The 17,847-nt window shown below is 46.7% G+C and overlaps 1 protein-coding gene across 2 annotated transcripts in view; it reads left to right on the top strand.

Annotated features, from left to right (window-relative positions):
• Positions 1 to 17,847, top strand: part of LOC309601615 (tyrosine-protein kinase Fer-like) — a gene marked incomplete at its 5' end in the record, with an annotated part of 158,509 nt that overhangs the window by 12,374 nt on the left and 128,288 nt on the right. For both annotated transcript variants that reach the window (XM_082334752.1, XM_082334751.1), the window contains one exon: positions 15,594 to 15,777. In XM_082334752.1, coding sequence (XP_082190878.1) covers positions 15,594 to 15,777 — 184 coding nt within the window. The remainder of the gene's footprint in view (positions 1 to 15,593; positions 15,778 to 17,847) is intronic.

The raw sequence follows: 17,847 nt of genomic DNA, 5'->3' as shown, positions 1-17,847 counted from the left end.
TTATGTGCACTACAGGGACTTTATCCCCCTCTACAGTACATAAAAGTCTTGATGGGGCAGGGCCAGATGGATTGGCAGATCCCCTGGTGTTGACTAACCAGGTGGCCTTTGCTAAATGTGTATCCCAGTGTTTGAATGTCCCACCACCCATTGCTCTCAGTGTAGTCTTTAACAGTCCATTGTATTGTGCGATTTTGCCAGAGGCTGGTGCATGATAGGGTGCTTGATTGCAGCGCACGTTTCGCATTCATGGATAGCCTGTGCAATAGTGTCCACGGTCAGGTCCACCCCTCGATCACGAGCCCATCTATATGTTGCATCTCTTCCTTGATGGCCTGAGGTGTCATGGGCCCACTGAGCTAGAAATAATCCACCCTTATGGTGCCAGTCCAGATCCACCTGAGCCACTTCAATCTTAGCAGCCTGATCCACCTGATGGTTGTTTTGATGTTCTTCACTGGCCCCACTCTTGGGTACGTGAGCATCTACGTGACGTACTTTTACAGCCAGGTTCTCTATCCGGGCAGCAATATCTTGCCACAATGCGGCAGCCCAGATGGGTTTGCCTCTGCGCTGCCAGTTGCTCTGCTTCCATTGCTGCAACCACCCCCACAGGGCATTTGCCACCATCCATGAGTCAGTACAGAGACAGAGCACTGGCCACTTTTCTTGGTCAGCAATATCCAAAGCCAGCTGGATGGCTTTCACCTCTGCAAACTGACTCGATTCACCTGCTCCTTCAGCAGTTTCTGTGACTTGTCGTATAGGGCTCCACACAGCAGCTTTCCACCTCCGATGCTTCCCCACAAGACGACAGGACCCATCAGTGAACAGGGCATATTGCTTCTCATTTTCTGGCAGTTTATTATACGGTGGGGCCTCCTCAGCAGGCGTCACCTCCTCCTTCCGAAATCTTTGCCTTCTGGCCAGTCCATGATCACTTCCAAGATTCCTGGGCGACTGGGGTTTCCTATTCGAGCCCATTGTGTGATCAGTGCGACCCACTTACTCCACGTAGCATCAGTTGCATGATGTGTAGAGGGGACCCTCCCTTTGAACATGCAGGCCAGCACCGGCAGTCGGGGTGCCAGGAGGAGCTGTGCTTCAGTACCAACCACTTCCGAAGCAGCTCGAGACCCTTCATATGCTGCCAATATCTCTTTTTCAGTTGGAGTATAGTGGGCCTCAGATCCTCTGTATCCCCGACTCCAAAACCCTAAGGGTTGACCTCGAGTCTCCCCTGGTGCTTTCTGCCAGAGGCTCCAGGTAGGGCCGTTCTCTCCAGCTGCGGTGTAGAGCATATTTTTTACATCTTGCCCTGCCCCAACTGGCCCAAGGGCTACTGCACGAACTATCTCCCGTTTAATTTGTTCAAAGGCTTGTCCTTGCTCAGGGCCCCATTTGAAATTGTTCTTCTTCTGGGTCACTTGATAGAGAGGGCTTACGATCAGACTGTAATTTGGAATACGCATTCTCCAAAACCCCACAGCGCCCAAGAAAGCCTGTGTTTCCTCTTTGCTGGTTGGTGGAGACACGGCTGTTATTTTGTTGATCACATCCATTGGGATCTGACGACGTCCATCTTGCCATTTTATTCCTAAGAACTGGATCTCCTGTGCAGGTCCCTTGACCTTACTTTGTTTTAATGCAAAGAAGTCGGCCTCCAGAAGGATTTGGGCCATGTTCTTCCCTTTCTCAAAAACTTCTTCTGCTGTATTGCCCCGTATGATGATGTCATCAATGTATTGCAGGTGTTCCAGAGCCCCATCCTGTTCCAGCGCAGTCTGGATCAGTCCATGGCAAGTGGTGGGGCTGTGTTTCCACCCCTGGGGCAGTCGATTCCAGGTGTACTGGACTTCATCTGGATCTTTGGATAACTGCTCCTTGTCCAGGTCACCATAAATCATCTCCAGCACGGCTAATTCCCTCAGGTACTGGATACCTCTCTTCATGGTGGTCCACTTGCCTGGGTGACATATAACATCTTCCTTGAAGGGATACCTTTCCTTCAGGCCTGACAGGAGTCACCTCCAGAGGCTGAGGGCTTGTGCCCCTTTTCCAATCGCTTTGTCAATGCCCCCTTCCCTAGAAAGGGATCCCAGCTGCTTGGCTTCCCTACCCCCCAATTCCAGGCTATTGGCCCCGTTATCCCAGCATCGGAGCAGCCAGGTGACAATGTGATCGCCTGGATGACGGCTGAAATCTTCTCGCATGTCTCGCAGCTCACTCAGGGACAGGGATCGGGTGGTTACCATCTCATTTGTGGGTCCTGCCACTTCCTCCTCCTGCTCTCTTGATGGCCCTGGCTCATCTTCATCTTTTACTAAACGAGCTGATTTTCTTGTGTATTTTTTCTTGTGTATAGGGGTGACTGATACTGGCAGGGTTTGCTACTCTGGTTTAGCCACAGCGCCTTTCATAGAGGCTTTCGTAGCCACGGTGCCTGTCATTTTGTTGTCAGATCCAGAGACCTTCTCCTCCCCTTGAGGGTTCTGAATAGTGTTGAATAGGGCTCGGTAGGCATGGGCCAGGCCCCAGCACGTTGCAGTGATCTGTGTCTCTCTGGAGTTGCCAGGGTGACAGCATACTTTTTCCAAATACTTTACTAGTTTTTCAGGATTCTGCACTTGTTCTGTTACCGGAATGTGGCAAAATAATTCGCTCTCTAAAACTTAATTTGGAGTTTTAGAAAGCAGGCATTCTTTATTGCGGCGCCGGGCAGCACTGGGGATAATTCCACCATAAGTGCTCCGAAGGCTTGATAGACTTTGAGTAATTATATACTATGAAAATATACATATTCATAGGATTTCTGAGAATTCGTCTACATAAACATGAGATTTCTTGGAACTTATATGTAAATGTCCGATCCGCATGCGCAGTCGTCTTCCGTGGTGGTCTTCAGGTGGTGTTGTGGTTTAACCCCAGCCAGCAACTATGCACCACACAGCCGCTCGCTCACTTCCCCCCAGTGGGGTGGGGGAGAGAACTGGAAGGGTGAAAGTCAGAAAACTCGTGGTTTGAGATAAGAACAGGTTAATAATTGAAGTAAAATGAAATAGAATGGGGGTGGTGGTAGTAGTAGTAGTAATAATAATAATAATATAATACAATAATAATATACAAAACAAATGATACACGACACAATTGGTCACCAACCACTGACTGATGCCCAGCCCGTTCCTGAGCAGCGATCGCTCCCCCCCCGGCCAACTCACCCCAGGTATATGCTGAGCATGACACCATATGGTATGGAACAGCCCTTGGGCCAGTCTGGGTCAGCTGTCCTGGCTGTGCCCCCTCCCAGCTTCTTGTGCACCTGGCAGAGCATGGGAAGCTGAAAAGTCCTTGACCAGTGTAATGCATTGCAATTAACATTGCAATGAACTCCTCCCCTTACTCCTAGCCTGGCTAGCAACAAGGGGCTCCTGCTATAGTCATTCCCATAACATGCAACTTAAATCCTGGGTTACAACAATTTAAAGGTATTTCCATTACAGTCCCCACCCCTGGCCCCTTTGGACCAGACCATTGGGTTTAACACTGCAATGGACGCCTCCCCTTGCCCCTGCTCCAGCTTGAGGTCCCTCCCACAGGAGACAGTCCTTCATGAACTTCTCCAATGTGGGTCCTTCCCACGGGCTGCAGTTCTTCACGAACTGCTCCAGCATGGGTCCCTTCCACGGGGTGCAGTCCTTCAGGAACAGACTGCTCCAGCGTTGTTCCCCTGCGGGGTCACAAGTCCTGCCAGAAAACCTGCTCCAGTGTGGGCTCCTCTCTTCACGAGTCCACAGGTCCTGCCAGGAGCCTGCTCCAGCACGGGCTTCCCACGGGGTCACAGCCTCCTTCCGGCATCCACCTGCTCTGGGATGGGGTCCTCCTGATACAAAAATTCATGGATGCTTCTCCTCACAGTCCGAATCTCCCCAAGGGAGAAACGGAGTATTCAGAGAGTCCCTGAAATGAAACTCAATAGCAACAAAGTTACTATTAAGCAGGTATCCTTTATTGCAGCGCTGGGCAGCACTGGAGATTCTCCACCATGAGTGCTCCACCGATTTGGTAGACTTTCAGAGATTATATACTATAAAGTCCTACATATTCACAGGATTTCCGAGAAATCATTTACATAAACATGAGATTTCCTGGAGCTTATTAACATATGCAAATGTCCGATCCGCATGCGCAGTCGTCTCCCATGGTGGTCTTCAAGTGGTCCTTGGGGGTCTTCAGATGAAGGCTCATAGTCTTCTTCACTGTGTTCGTTGATTGACCTTTGCTTCTGCGCAAACTCAGTCCTAGGATCACATAAACGGTGTCCTTCAGGGATGAGATTATCCCGGAGCCCCCTTATCTTATAACCATTCTAACTACTCCCTAAATCACAAAGGCCTTTGTTTTGTTTAGTTAAGTGACTAAAAGATATTTACAATATCCTCCTTGCCCCTAGGCTTTAATTCTTCCAGGAGGCATTTTGATGCAGTGGCTTTGTCTGTCTTGGTTTTAATCCTTTCATTCCACGGGCTGCAGGTGGATATCTGCTCCACCCTTAACTTCCATGGGGTGCTCTGGCATGGGCTTATCCATGTCCACAGACGCTTTGGGGTGTCCTGCTCCCGCATGGACTCATCCACAGGTGACAGTCCCTTCCACTCCAGTTCACACTGGAGTTCCAGCCTGTCCAGTACAGCAGCACAGAAACAGCAGTGATGCCCTGGCCATCTGCCAGCCCAGGCACGTGGCCATTGCTGTTATCAAAATGTTCCTGGGCACAGCAGAGTAAGATGATAAGCAATACAGCAAGCAGCAAAAGCAAAAAAGCAGCCACTAATGAGCACTAGACTCTAATATACGGTAAGGCAAGCAAGCCCCATGGCAAGCACAGGAGCCTGCTGATTAATACCTAAACAGCAATAACAGCTATAAATTCGATCTAGCACGTTCCAATCAACTCTGTCATTATCTCGAACCCTTCGTGCCCCACGTTGGGCGCCAAAAAGGACTGTCGTGGTTTAACCCCAGCCAGCAACTAAGCACCACACAGCTGCTCGCTCACTCCCCCCCAGTGGGATGGGGGAGAGAATCGGAAGAGTAAAAGTGAGAAAACTCATGGGTTGAGATAAAGACAGTTTAATAGGTAAAGCAAAAACTGCGCGCACAAGCAAAGCAAAGCAAGGAATTCATTCACTCCTTCCCATTGACAGGCAGGTGTGCAGCCATCTCCAGGAAAGCAGGGCTCCATCACGCGTAACGGTTACTTGGGAAGACAAATACCATCACACCGAATGTCCCCCCCTTCCTTCTTCTTCCTCGAGCTTATATACTGAGCATGATGTCATAGAACCATGGAATGCTTTGGGATGGAAGGGACCTTTAAAGGTCATCTAGTCCATCCCCCCTGCAATGGGCAGAGACATCTACAACTAGATCAGGTTGCTCAGAGCCTCATCCAGCCTGGCCTTGAATGTTTCCAAGGATGGGGCATCTACCACCTCTCTGGGCAACCCATTCCAGTGTTTCACCACCCTCATACGTCATACGGTATGGAATAGCCCTTGGGCCAGTCTGGGTCAGCTGTCCTGGCTGTGCCCCCTCCCAGCTTCTTGTGCACCTGGCAGAGCATGGGAATCTGAAAAGTCCTGGACCAGTGTAAGCACTACTTAGCAACTACTTAGCAACTGCTTAGCACTACTTAGCAAGAACCAAAACATCAGTGTGTTATCAACATTGTTCTCATCCTGAACCCAAAACACAGCACTATACCAGCTACTAGGAAGAAAATTAACTCTATCCCAGCTGAAACCAGGACAGTTGTACTAGAGAAGCTGTGAGCTTTGGACAGGAATAATAGTGGGAGACTTCAGCTACTCCGCTGTGGACTGAATCAGTGCTTCATCAGGATGATATGTAGCAATGGAATTTTTGCTCACAATAAATGACAGCTTCCTAGAACAATGAGTCTTAGAACCCAGAGGAGAAGGTGCTATTTTGGGTTTCATCTTAAGTGATGTGCACTCAAATGATGTAGAGGTATTAGTGGGATAGCCAGTATGTAATAGCAACCAGCATACAATTAGTTTCAACACTGTAATGGTAGAGGACAAACCAAATAAATCCATCATACAGAAACTCAATTTCAAGAAAGGGATTTAGTTAAGTAAGCTTGAGGCAGATAATTCTTTAAAAAAAAAAGAAACAAAACAAGAAAAAGGGCAAAAAAGTAAAAAACTAAAACCGAATACCCAAATGAAAAACATGAAAAGATTAATTCATAAACCAAGCAATCTGAAGGCTTTTCAGAAATACTGTGTTAGAAGGCCAGGTAAGCTGTGTGCTGTAATTCAAAAAGAAAAAGTGATCAAAAAACCATGCCATAGCTCTATAAAAAGTAAGGAGGCCAGCATAGACAGAAGGCTGGCATTTAAGAAAATAAAGGAAAACAGGAAAATCCATAAAACATGTTAGGTAAACAGGAGATTAAGAGTGTGTAAGAATTTGAAGAGCATCTTGTAAAGGATCATAGAATCATAGAATCATAGAATGGCTTGGGCTGGAAGGGACCTTAAAGATCATCTAACTCCAGCCCCCCTGCCATGGGCAGGGATGCCACCCACTAGACCAGGTTGCTCAGGGCCCCATCCAACCTGGCCTTGAACACTGCTAGGGACGGGGCGTCCACAACCTCTCTGGGCAACCTGTTCCAGTGCCTCACCACCCTCATAGTGAAGAATTTTTTCCTAACATCTAATCTAAATCTCCCCTCTTTCAGTTTGAAACCGTTCCCCCCTTGTCCTATCGCTATCTGCCCTTATAAAGAGTCTCTCCCCCTCTTTTATATAAGCCCCCTTTAAGTACTGGAAGGCCACTATAAGGTCTCCCCGGAGCCTTCTCTTCTCCGGGCTGAACAACCCCAGCTCTCTCAGCCTGTCTTCATAGCAGAGGTGCTCCAGCCCTCTGATCATCTTTGTGGCCCTCCTCTGGATCCGTTCTAAAAGGTCCACATCTTTCTTGTGTTGAGGGCTCCAGAGCTGGATGCAGTACTCCAGGTGGGGTCTCAGGAGGACAGAGCAGAGGGGCAGAATCCCCTCCCTCGCCCTGCTGGCCACACCTCTTCTGGTGCAGCCCAGGATACGGTTGGCTTTCTGGGCTGCTAGTGCACATTGCTGGCTCCTATCCAGCTTTTCGTCCACCAGGACCCCCAAGTCCTTCTCTGCGTGGCTGCTCTCAATGAGTTCTTCTCCCAGTCTGTACTCACGTCTGGGATTCCCTCGACCCAGGTGCAGGACCTTACACTTGGACTTGTTGAACCTCATTCGGTTCATATGGGCCCACTTCTCAAGCTTGTCCAGGTCCCCCTGCATGGCATCCCGTCCTTCAGGTGTGTCAACTGCACCACTCAGCTTCGTGTCATCCGCGAACTTGCTGAGGGTGCACTCTATCCTACTGTCTATGTCATCGATAAAGATATTGAAAAGCATCGGTCCCAAGACAGAGCCCTGAGGGACACCACTCGTCACCAGTCTCCACCTGGACATAGAGCCATTGACCGTAACTCTCTGGATGCGTCCATCCAGCCAATTTCTTATCCATCAAATAGTCCACCCTTCAAATCCATATCTCTCTAATTTAGAAATAAGGATGTCGTGTGGGACTGTCAAAAAAAGGATGCTTGAGCCGATAGTAGAAAGTTCTTTAAACGCATCAAACGTTGAAAGCCAATGAGAAAACTTTGAGATTTTCTTGAAGAGAAAGGTATAAGAGGACACTCAGGAATGACTAAGCCAAGGCAGCACAGCTCAGTGTATTCTTTGCATCAGCTTTTCCTGCTGAAGATGTTGGGAAGGTTACCTACCTGATGCATTATTTGTAGTGGGGAATCTGAAGGAACTAGCTCAATATAAGGATAATATGAGGAACCACTGGACCAGATATATATTGATTAATTGTTAATAAGTCACCATCACCAGATGGCCTTCACCTGGGAGCTCTGAAGGAGCTCAGATATCAAATTATTGAACTGGTGGTTAAGGTGCGTAATCTACCACTGTGCCAGGGGCCTGCTGGATTATCAAGGGTCTAGAAGAGATCCTGGGAGCTACAGAGATGATTCTGACTTCCATCCTTGGCAAGACTGTAGAGACTACAATAAATAAGATTTCATAGAATCATAGAATCGTTAAGGTTGGAAAAGACCCTTAAGATCATCGAGTCCAACCGTTAACCTAGCACTGCCAAGTCCACCACTAAACCACGTCCTCAAGCACCACATCTACCCTTCTTTTAAATACCTCCAGGGATGGAGACTCAATCACTTCCCTGGGCAGCCTGTGCCAGTGCCTGACCACCCTTTCGGTGAAGAAGTTTTTTCTAATATCCAACCTAAACTTCCCCTGGTGCAGCTTGAGGCCGTTTCCTCTCATCCTATCGCTTGTTACTAGGGAGAAGAGACCGACCCCCACCTTGCTACAGCCTCCTTTCAGGTAGTTGTAGAGAGCAATAAGGACTCCCCTCAGCCTCCTCTTCTCCAGGCTAAACAACCCCAGCTCCCTCAGCCGCTCCTCATAAGACTTGTGCTCTAGACCCTTCACCAGCTTCGTTGCCCTTCTCTGGACACACTCCAGCACCTCGATGTCCTTCTTGTAGTGAGGGGCCCAAAAGTGAACACAGTACTCGAGGTGCGGCCTCACCAGTGCCGAGTACAGGGGCACTATCACCTCCCTGGTCCTGCTGGCCACACTATTCCTGATACAAGCCAGGATGCCATTGGCCCTCTTGGCCGCCTGAGCACACTGCTGGCTCATGTTCAGCCAGCTGTCGACCAACACCCCCAGGTCCTTTCCTGCCAGGCAGCTCTCCAGCCACTCCTCCCCAAGCCTGTAGCATTGCATGGGGTTGTTGTGACCCAAGTGCAGGACCCGGCACTGAGCCTTGTTGAACCTCATACAGTTGGCCCCGGCCCATCAATCCAGCCTGTCCAGGTCCCTCTGTAGGGCCTTCCTGCCCTCCAGCAGATCGACCCTTCCACCCAACTTGGTGTCATCTGCAAACTTACTGAGGGTGCACTCAATCCCCTCATCCAGATCATCAGTGAAGATATTGAACAGGACCGGCCCCAGTACTGAGCCCTGGGGAACACCACTCGTGACCGGCCGCCAACTGGATTTGACTCCATTCACCACCCCTCTCTGGGCTCGGCCGTCCAGCCAGTTTTTAACCCAGCGCAGAGTGCACTTATCCAAGCCGTGAGCAGCTGAGGGTGTGAATAACCATGGTCTGTTAGGAAACAGTCAGCATTATTTTTGTAAAGACATTTGCTAACTTGATGGAGTTCTAGGAATATGTCATTAAGCATGTGGATAAAAAGGTTTCAGTGAACAAAATATATTTTTTTTTCAAAGAACATCTGATAAGGCTCGCTCTTTGCCAAAGGCTATTAAAACAAATAACTTGCCATAGGATGGGAGGAAAGGCCCTTATAGATAAATGGTCAAAGGGTAGGAAGCAAAGGGTAGGGCTTAACAGTATTTTTTCCAGAATGGAACAGACTCAGTAACTAATGGAATTAGTGCTGTGACTGGCTTTTATTCAACGTTTTCATCAGTGACTTAGCAAGGGAGTTAATGACCTGATGAACGCAGAACTGTTATTCTCCAAATCTTGCAGTACTAGAACTAGGTGGCACTAGTTGAAACCAGCAGGAGACTGTTTTAAAACAGATAAAAGGAAAGTGCTGTGCAAAGCAGGCAGTGAACTTCTGGAACTTGCTGTTGCAGGAAGTTGTGGAGGCAGACAGGTATCAATAGATTCAAAAATGGATTAGTTATATTAATGGAAAACTGGTTCAGAACAGATAATACAAGGAACAAGCAGGGTTATATCCTCTAACATCCCTAATCCAGTGACAATGGATGATGAGAAAATGCAAGGGAAAAGGGCCACAAATAGCAGCCAATTTTGCATGCTGTGGTGGGTTAACCTTGGCTGGATGCCAGTTGCCCACCAAGCTGCTCTATCACTCCCCCTCCTCAACTGGACAGAGACGAAAAATATGATGAAAGGCTCGTGGGTTGAGATAAGGACAGGGAGATCACTCAGCAATTACCGTCATGGGCAAAACAGACTCAACTCGGGGAAATTCATTTAATTTATAGAATAGATTAGACTAGACTATTTCAGTTGGAAGGGACCTACAACGATCATCTAGTCCAACTGCCTGACCACTTCAGGGCTGACCAAAAGTTAAAGCATGTTATTAAGGGCATTGTCCAAATGCCTCTTAAACACTGACAGGCATGGGGCACCAACCACCTCTCTAGGAAGCCTGTTCCAGTGTTTGACCACCCTCTCGGTAAAGAAATGCTTCCTAATGTCCAGTCTGAACCTCCCCTGATGCAGCTTTGAACCATTCCCACACGTCCTATCACTGGATACCAGGGAGAAGAGATCAGCACCTCCCTCTCCACTTCCCCTCCTCAGGAAGCTGCAGAGAGCAACGAGGTCGCCCCTTGGCCTCCTTTTCTCCAAACTAGACAAGCCCAGAGCCCTTAGCTGCTCCTCATAGGACATGTCTTCCAGCCCTTTCACCAGCTTTGTTGCCCTCCTCTGGATGCATTCAAGGTCCTTAAGATCCTTTTTAAATTGTGGGGCCCAGAACTGCACACAGTACCCAAGGTGAGGCCACACTAGTACTAAATACAGTGGGATAATCACCTTTTTTGACCAGCTGGTTATACTGTGTTTGATGCACCCCAGAATGCGGTTTGCCCTCTTGGCTGCCAGGGCACACTGCTGACTCCTATTGAGCCGGCTGTCAACCTGCACCCCCAGATCCCTTTTTCTGCAGGGCTGCTCTCCAGCCACTCCTCTCCCAATTTATGCTTGTGCCCAGCATTACTCCATCCCAGGTGCAGAATCTGTCATTTGGACTTGTTAAATTTCATCCCATTAATCATAGCCCAATGCTCCAATCTATCTAGATCCCTCTGCAAGGCCTCTTGTCCCTCAAGGGAGTCAACAGCACCTCCCAGTTTGGTATCATCAGCAAACTTGCTAATGGTGCATTTAACTCCTGCATCCAGATCGTTGATAAAAATATTGAACAGAACTGGCCCTAGCATTGAACCCTGAGGAACACCGCTGGTGACTGGTCACCAGCCAGATGTAGCCCCATTCACTGCAACCCTTTGAGCTCTGCCCTTCGAGCTCTGCCCTTCAGCCAGTTCTTCACCCAGCACACCATGTACCTGCTCATCCCACAGTTGGGCAACTTGTCCAGAAGGATGCTGTTGAGGGACAGTATCAAAAGCCTCACTAAAATTCAGAAAAACCACATCCACTGCCTTCCCCTTCATCCACTAGGTGGGTGACCTCATATCATAGAAGGATATCAAATTAGTTAGACAGGACTTTCCCTTTGTGAACCCATGTTGACCGTGCCTGATGATTGCATTGTTCTTTAAATGCCTTTCAATAGCACCCAGGATGATCTTCTCCATAATTTTTCCAGGTACTGAGGTTAGACTAACATGTCTATAGTTCCCTGGGTCTTCCCTCACGCCCTTCTTGTAAAGTGGAATAACGTTGGCTAGCTTCCAGTCAGCGGGGACTTCCCCAGACTCCCAAGACCTTTGGTTGATGATTGAGAGGGGTCCTGCTGTAACGGCCGCTAGCTCCTTCAGTACTCTGGGATGAATCCCATCAGGCCCCATAGACTTGTGAACATTCAGCTGATACAGCTGGTCCCTTACAATTTCAGTGTCCACAAATGGAAAGTCACTGTTCCCACACTCGTGGTCCTCCGACTCAGGGGACCAGGCAGCCCAAGGTCTATCAGTATTATTAAAGACTGAGGGGAAAAACACATTGAATGCCTCTGCTTTTTCTTTATCCCTATTAGTCTGGTGACCATCTTCAACAAGTATCGATTCAATGTTTTCCTTAGACCTCCTCTTGCTATTAACATACTTAAAAAAGCCCTTGCTGTCTGAAACAACACTGGCCAGTTTCAGCTCTAGTTCAGCTTTGGCCTTTCGTGTTTTCTCCCTGCATAAATGAACCACAGCTCTGTAATCTTCCTGCAAAGCCTGACCTTGCTTGTACAATTTGTACAATTTCTTTTTCCTCTTGAGCTCCACAAGGAGTTGCCTGTTCAGCCAAGCTGGTCTTCTGCCCCGCTTGCTTGACTTTTGACACACTGGAATTGCCTGCTCCTGTGCTTCTAAAAGGTGGTTCTTAAAAACTGACCAGCACTCGTGGACTCCTAAGCCCTCAAAGGCAGATTCCCAGGGGACTCTGCTAAGTAGCTCCCTGAGTAGCTTAAAGTTTGCTCTCTTGAAGTCCAGGGTAGCGACTCTGCTGTCCTTTTTTCTCATTACACTGAAAATTTTAAACTCAACTATTTTGCAATCACTGTGGCCAAGACAGCCACCTACCATCACATCTCCCGCGAGTCCTTCTCTATTCACAAACAACAAGCCTAGGAGGGCCTCTTTCCTAGTTGGTCACTGAGTACTTGTGACAAGACATTATCTTCAACATACTTCAGGAATTTCCCAGACCTGCTTGGCACAGCAGTATGGTATTCCCAGTTGATGTCTGGGAAGTTGGAATCTCCCATAAGGGCAAGGGCTACCAATCCAGAGATTTCTCCTAATTGCCTATAGAGTAACTCCTCAGTGCTATCATCCTGGCTGGGCAGTAGACACCCACTGCAACATCTCCTTTGTTTTCCATCCCCCTAATCCTCACCCAGAGGCTCTCCACCACATCACCGCTAACTGTAAGGGCTGTAACAATCAAACCTCTCCCTTGCATATAGTGCAACTCCTCTGCCTTGCCTGCCTATCCTTCCTGAACAGCCTGTAGCCCTCCATTCATGGGACTCATTCCTCCAAGTCTCACTAATACCAATAGCTCTGGGAGCTGACCAACGCTTCCAGTTCATCCTGCTTGTTTCTCATACTGTGTGTGTTGGTGTACAAGCATTTCAGACAGGCTCCTAAGCCCTCCGTGCTCCCTGGAGCAGCGTAAATGCTCCCACTAGCATTGCCACCCTCAGGCAATACCATGCCAAGCCTTGGCTTACCTACTGCAATCCTGTTGGTATCCCCTTGCCCCATCGATTCTAGTTTAAAAGCTCTCTCAATCAGCCCTGCCAGCTTACACCCAAAGACCCATTTTCCCCATCGGGACAGGTGGATCCCATCAGGTCCCAGCATACCTTATGCCTCAAAGGCTCTTCCATGGTTTAAAAACCCAAAGTTTTGGTGGAGGCACCAGTCCTGGAGCCAGGTATTGATATCCTGGGCTCGCCTGTTTCTTCTGAAGTCTCCCGCCATTACTGGGAGGATTGAAGAAAATACTACCTGTGCTCTGAAGTCTCTTTTGATTGACCTCAGACTTTTTGTTGCAACATCATTTGTACCCATGTGAAAGAGCAGGAATGGATAGTAGTCTGAAGGTTGAACTAGGGTCTTCAGCCTTGTGGTGACGTCCCTAATTCAGGCCCCAGGGAGGCAGTAAACTTCCCTGAAAAGATAGTCCGGTCTTCAAACGGGTGCTTCCATTCCTCACAGGAGGGAATCACCAATGACCATAACTCGCTGTTGTTTCTTCTTGGCACTGGTCTTAATGCAGGTTTTGTTGCAAGGGGTTGGTCTCTCTGATCTTGGCAAGACTGCTTGCACAGGTTCCTCCTCTTTCTCATTATGCGCTTCATCTACCGTACCCAGGGCCTCGTACCTGTTCTGTAAGGGTATCTTAGAGGGTAAGGAGGGGTTTCTCTTACCACTCCATGCTGTAACCTTCTTCCACCCCTCCTTATCCCTTATGACACTGCCTTCCCCCTGGCACAAAGCAGATCCAGGACCTGCCTCCGTAGTGGCCACGCTGAGTTGGCTTCTATGCATCATATATGGCAGAGTACGGCTCCATTAATCAATCTCCCTCTCAGACTCTTGAATACTCCTCAGTCTGCTCACCTCCTCCTGCAGCTCAGCCACCAAGCAGAGCAGTTCATCAATCTGGTCACACCTCCCACAGTCTTGCTTGCAATCACTTTCCACCTCTAGGAATATCCCTTCACACATCCCACAGCTGGAAACCTGGGTGGTTGCATGCTTGAACAGGAGCTCTGTCTGTGTGGCTGCATTGGTTCTACCAGGTGCTAGAAGCTCAGGAGAAGCAGGGGATACTGCTTTTTGCCGGGTGGTCACCATGCTGCTGCGTGCCTGCCCCCGAGCAGTGCAGGGGTACGGGGAGCAGGAGTTGCAGTCAGTTCATCACACATTGTCTCTGCCGCTCCTTCTTCCTCACACTCTTCCCCTGCTCCACCATGGGGTCCCTCCCACGGGAGACAGTCCTCCATGAACTTCTCCAATGTAGGTCCTTCCCATGGGCTGCAGTTCTTCACAAACTGTTCCAGCATGGGTCCTTTCCATGGGGTGCAGTCCTTCAGGAACAGACTGCTCCAGTGTGTATCCCCCACAGGGTCACAAGTCCTGCCAGCAAACCTGCTCCAGTGTGGGCTTGTCTCTCCACGGGGTCACAGGTCCTGCCAGGAGCCTGCTCCAGCGTGGGCTCTTCACGGGGTCACAGCCTCCTCTGGGCGCATCCACCTGCTCTGGTGTGGGGTCCTCCACGGGCTGCAGGTGGATATCTGCTCCACCGTGGACCTCCATGGGCTGCAGGGCACAGCCTCCCTCACCATGGGCTTCCCCACGGGCTGCAGGGCACAGCCTCCCTCACCATGGGCTTCCCCACGGGCTGCAGGGGAATCTCTGCTCCGGTGCCTGGAGCACCTCCTGCCCCTCCTTCTGCACTGACCTTGGTGTCTGCATAGTTGTTTCTCTCACACATTCTCACTCCTCTCTCCCAGATGCTGTTGCGCAGCAGTTTTTTCCCCTTTCTTAAATATGTTATCACAGAGGCGCTACATCCATCACTGATTGGCTCAGCCTTTGCCAGTGGCGGGTCCGTCTTGGAGCCAGCTGGCGTTGACCCTATTGGACATAAGGGAAGCTTCTGGCATCTTCTCACAGAAGCCACCCCTGTAGCCCCCCCGCTACCAAAACCTTGCCATGCAAACCCAATACACATGCTTTCCCTAAAAGGAGTTCCTGCTATCACTGCTGGAGACTTAGTACTGATCTAAATGGATCATGGGTCTGACCTAGTAGGACATTTCTTATTTTTTTCATTAAAAAATGTTTATTTACTCTGAGACAAATAAAAGATTAGCATTTGTGATAGTCATGTGTTTGAGTGGCTTTTATTTCATTCTTCATAGTTATATTATTTTTATACTTATGCAGATGATGGTTTTTGTATACTTTCAGATAAAGTATTCTCACATTTCTGCTCAAAGAAAATGCAGCATTTTTTTCTTAGTCTTGAATAAGAACACTAAGACATTTGCTCTTACTAGTGACCTGAGAATTGTCAAATTTTAGCTTCTTCAGAGAAATAGCTTAAACGTATTGTTGTGGAACAAAGTGCAAACATCATAAATCTATTAGATTTATGTCAACCACAAGTATTGATGTTTGTATACTTTAAAATCACCATATGCATTTTCTTTTTTTCTTTCTTCTCAGGAAAGGAGACTGAGAAAGCCAAAGATCGGTGTGATAAAGCCACTATGAAACTTCATATGTTGCATAATCAATATGTATTGGCACTGAAAGGAGCACAGTTACATCAGCACCAATATTATGACACTACACTTCCTCTGTTACTTGATTCACTACAGAAGATGGAAGAAGAAATGATTAAAGCCCTGTAAGATGTATTTTCTTATATATTTCTAATTTCCACATTTTTTGTGTAATATCCTAATTAATTCATAGTATTATTAGAAAATAATAAAACTTCATCAATTATTTGTATATCAAGGAGTAATGAAAAAGCTGTTTTCATCTTTCCATTGACAACAATTATGCGTAGAAAAGTCTATTCAAATAAATGCAGATAGTAGTTTTAAGGGGTTACATGAGCATTTTCATGAGACACTGTCTTCTCATAAAACTTTTAAAATCTTAGAGATTAACTGCAGTGTTTATAGTTAAGCTCATGCTTTATCCTTTCCTTCAGCTGGAATACTATGGCAAGTTATTATGCTTTAACTTGGTCAGCCCTGAATTGGTCAGACAGTTGGACTAGATGATCGTTGTAGGTCCCTTCCAACTGAAATAGTCTTGTCTTGTCTTGTCTTGTCTTGTCTTGTCTTGTCTTGTCTTCTCTTCTCTTCTCTTCTCTTCTCTTCTCTTCTCTTCTCTTCTCAAGTTAGTTGCCTCTCCAGTAGCCTTATTTTTATGAAATTCTGCTGGGAACCAATTTGGTTTAAAATGGCCAACAGTCTTGAAAGTCATTTGGGAGGAGGGCCAGACAGATGCATGGTTACTCATGTGCGTGCAAATAGCAGGATCATATAAACCTAATTTCATTGTAAGGAATCCAGCCTTAAAAATACAATTACCTTTTTCTGAAAGATCATTCTCCACATTACTGATGAAGATGTGCAAACTGATATCTCAGAGAATTGTCAATGAAGACTCTAAGCTATCTTTTCTGATTTGTAACCACCATGCTGCCTCTTTGACTTTCCTGAAGATATGAGTTGGTTTGGAAGATTGTTCTGTAGGTCTTTCTCTAAGACATTCCGAGGACTGCAATTAAAAAATATTGCTTGTAAATCACTTACTCTAAAAGAAAAAGTAGTTGCCTCTTTTTTTTTAAGTATTGTTCATTTAGATGGGAGGCACTCTTCTATATTTCATTTTCTTACCTTTTCGGAAGTCTACATTCATCTTGACTTCAGCACATAGGAAGTGGAGTTGGGGGTTTCATGCTTTATATGCTTAGGTTATGCGGCCAGTATTAACTGTCTCATGAAGTATCATTGCTGCCTTCAATTCTGCTGCAGGTATGTAAATGAAATAGACCTCTGTAGTAGTCTCTGCACAGTCCTTTTAATCTTATTTTTGTATGTAAAATCACAGCAAGAGACTTCAATTCAATTTGTGTGCTGTAATTAATGTGATTTTTCATAATTGTGAATTATGATAATTCACTGAAGGGCTTTATCATTGAACAATAACCTATTGAACCCAATTTTCTTTGTCATCTTTGAAATAAAAACCTGTAAAAATATTCTTGTCACTAAATAAACATTTTCAATGAGATCTGAATTTATTGGAAAAATACTTCTGTCTAATATCTTTGGGCTTAATTCTACAAAAAGAGATGGTGGTTTCAAGTGTAGGAGTTGGCGTGGCTATCTGTGAAATATACTTCGTTAATAATCTTGGTTTTGCAAATCAATTAGTTTGGTAAACTTGAAGTGTATATTAACATCACTAATTGTTTTTTTTTAGTAATTAACATGGATTCTATTTGTCTTAGATCTAGCATTGCTGTAGCTGACATTAATGAATTCTCTTGTCTGTTTTCTCCTTAGAGAATGTACTGAAGAAATACAAGCAAATAATGTTTTTTATAAAATAAACATAACTTGAGATCTTATCCAGAAAAAATCTGCTGATATTTTTTTTTTCTGCACGTTCCTCTGGATTGGTCAAAATTCATCAGTATTTAAAAAAAAACCTCACCATGCTTCAGAACCTGGCAAGCCAAGAAGTTTTTCAAAAATAAAGATTAAATAGGAAATGATTATGAAGGGCTATTTATGGAAAGCTAAAACTTAAAGAGAGCAGGAAGGTATTCTGGGGAAATATCACTGGATGCTATTAAATGTAGTGGTAAAATATCACTTATTCTTTTACGATTCCCTAATCACTTGCTTTTGCCCACTTTTGCGGGCAGGTCATTAGGCTAGATGGCTCATACTTT

Source organism: Platalea leucorodia (genome assembly GCF_965183815.1).
Source record: "Platalea leucorodia genome assembly, chromosome: W".
In the NCBI taxonomy this organism is placed as follows: Eukaryota; Metazoa; Chordata; class Aves; order Pelecaniformes; family Threskiornithidae; genus Platalea; species Platalea leucorodia.
The sequence above is the reverse complement of the archived record's forward strand: the minus strand, read 5'-3'. Positions and strand labels throughout refer to the sequence as shown.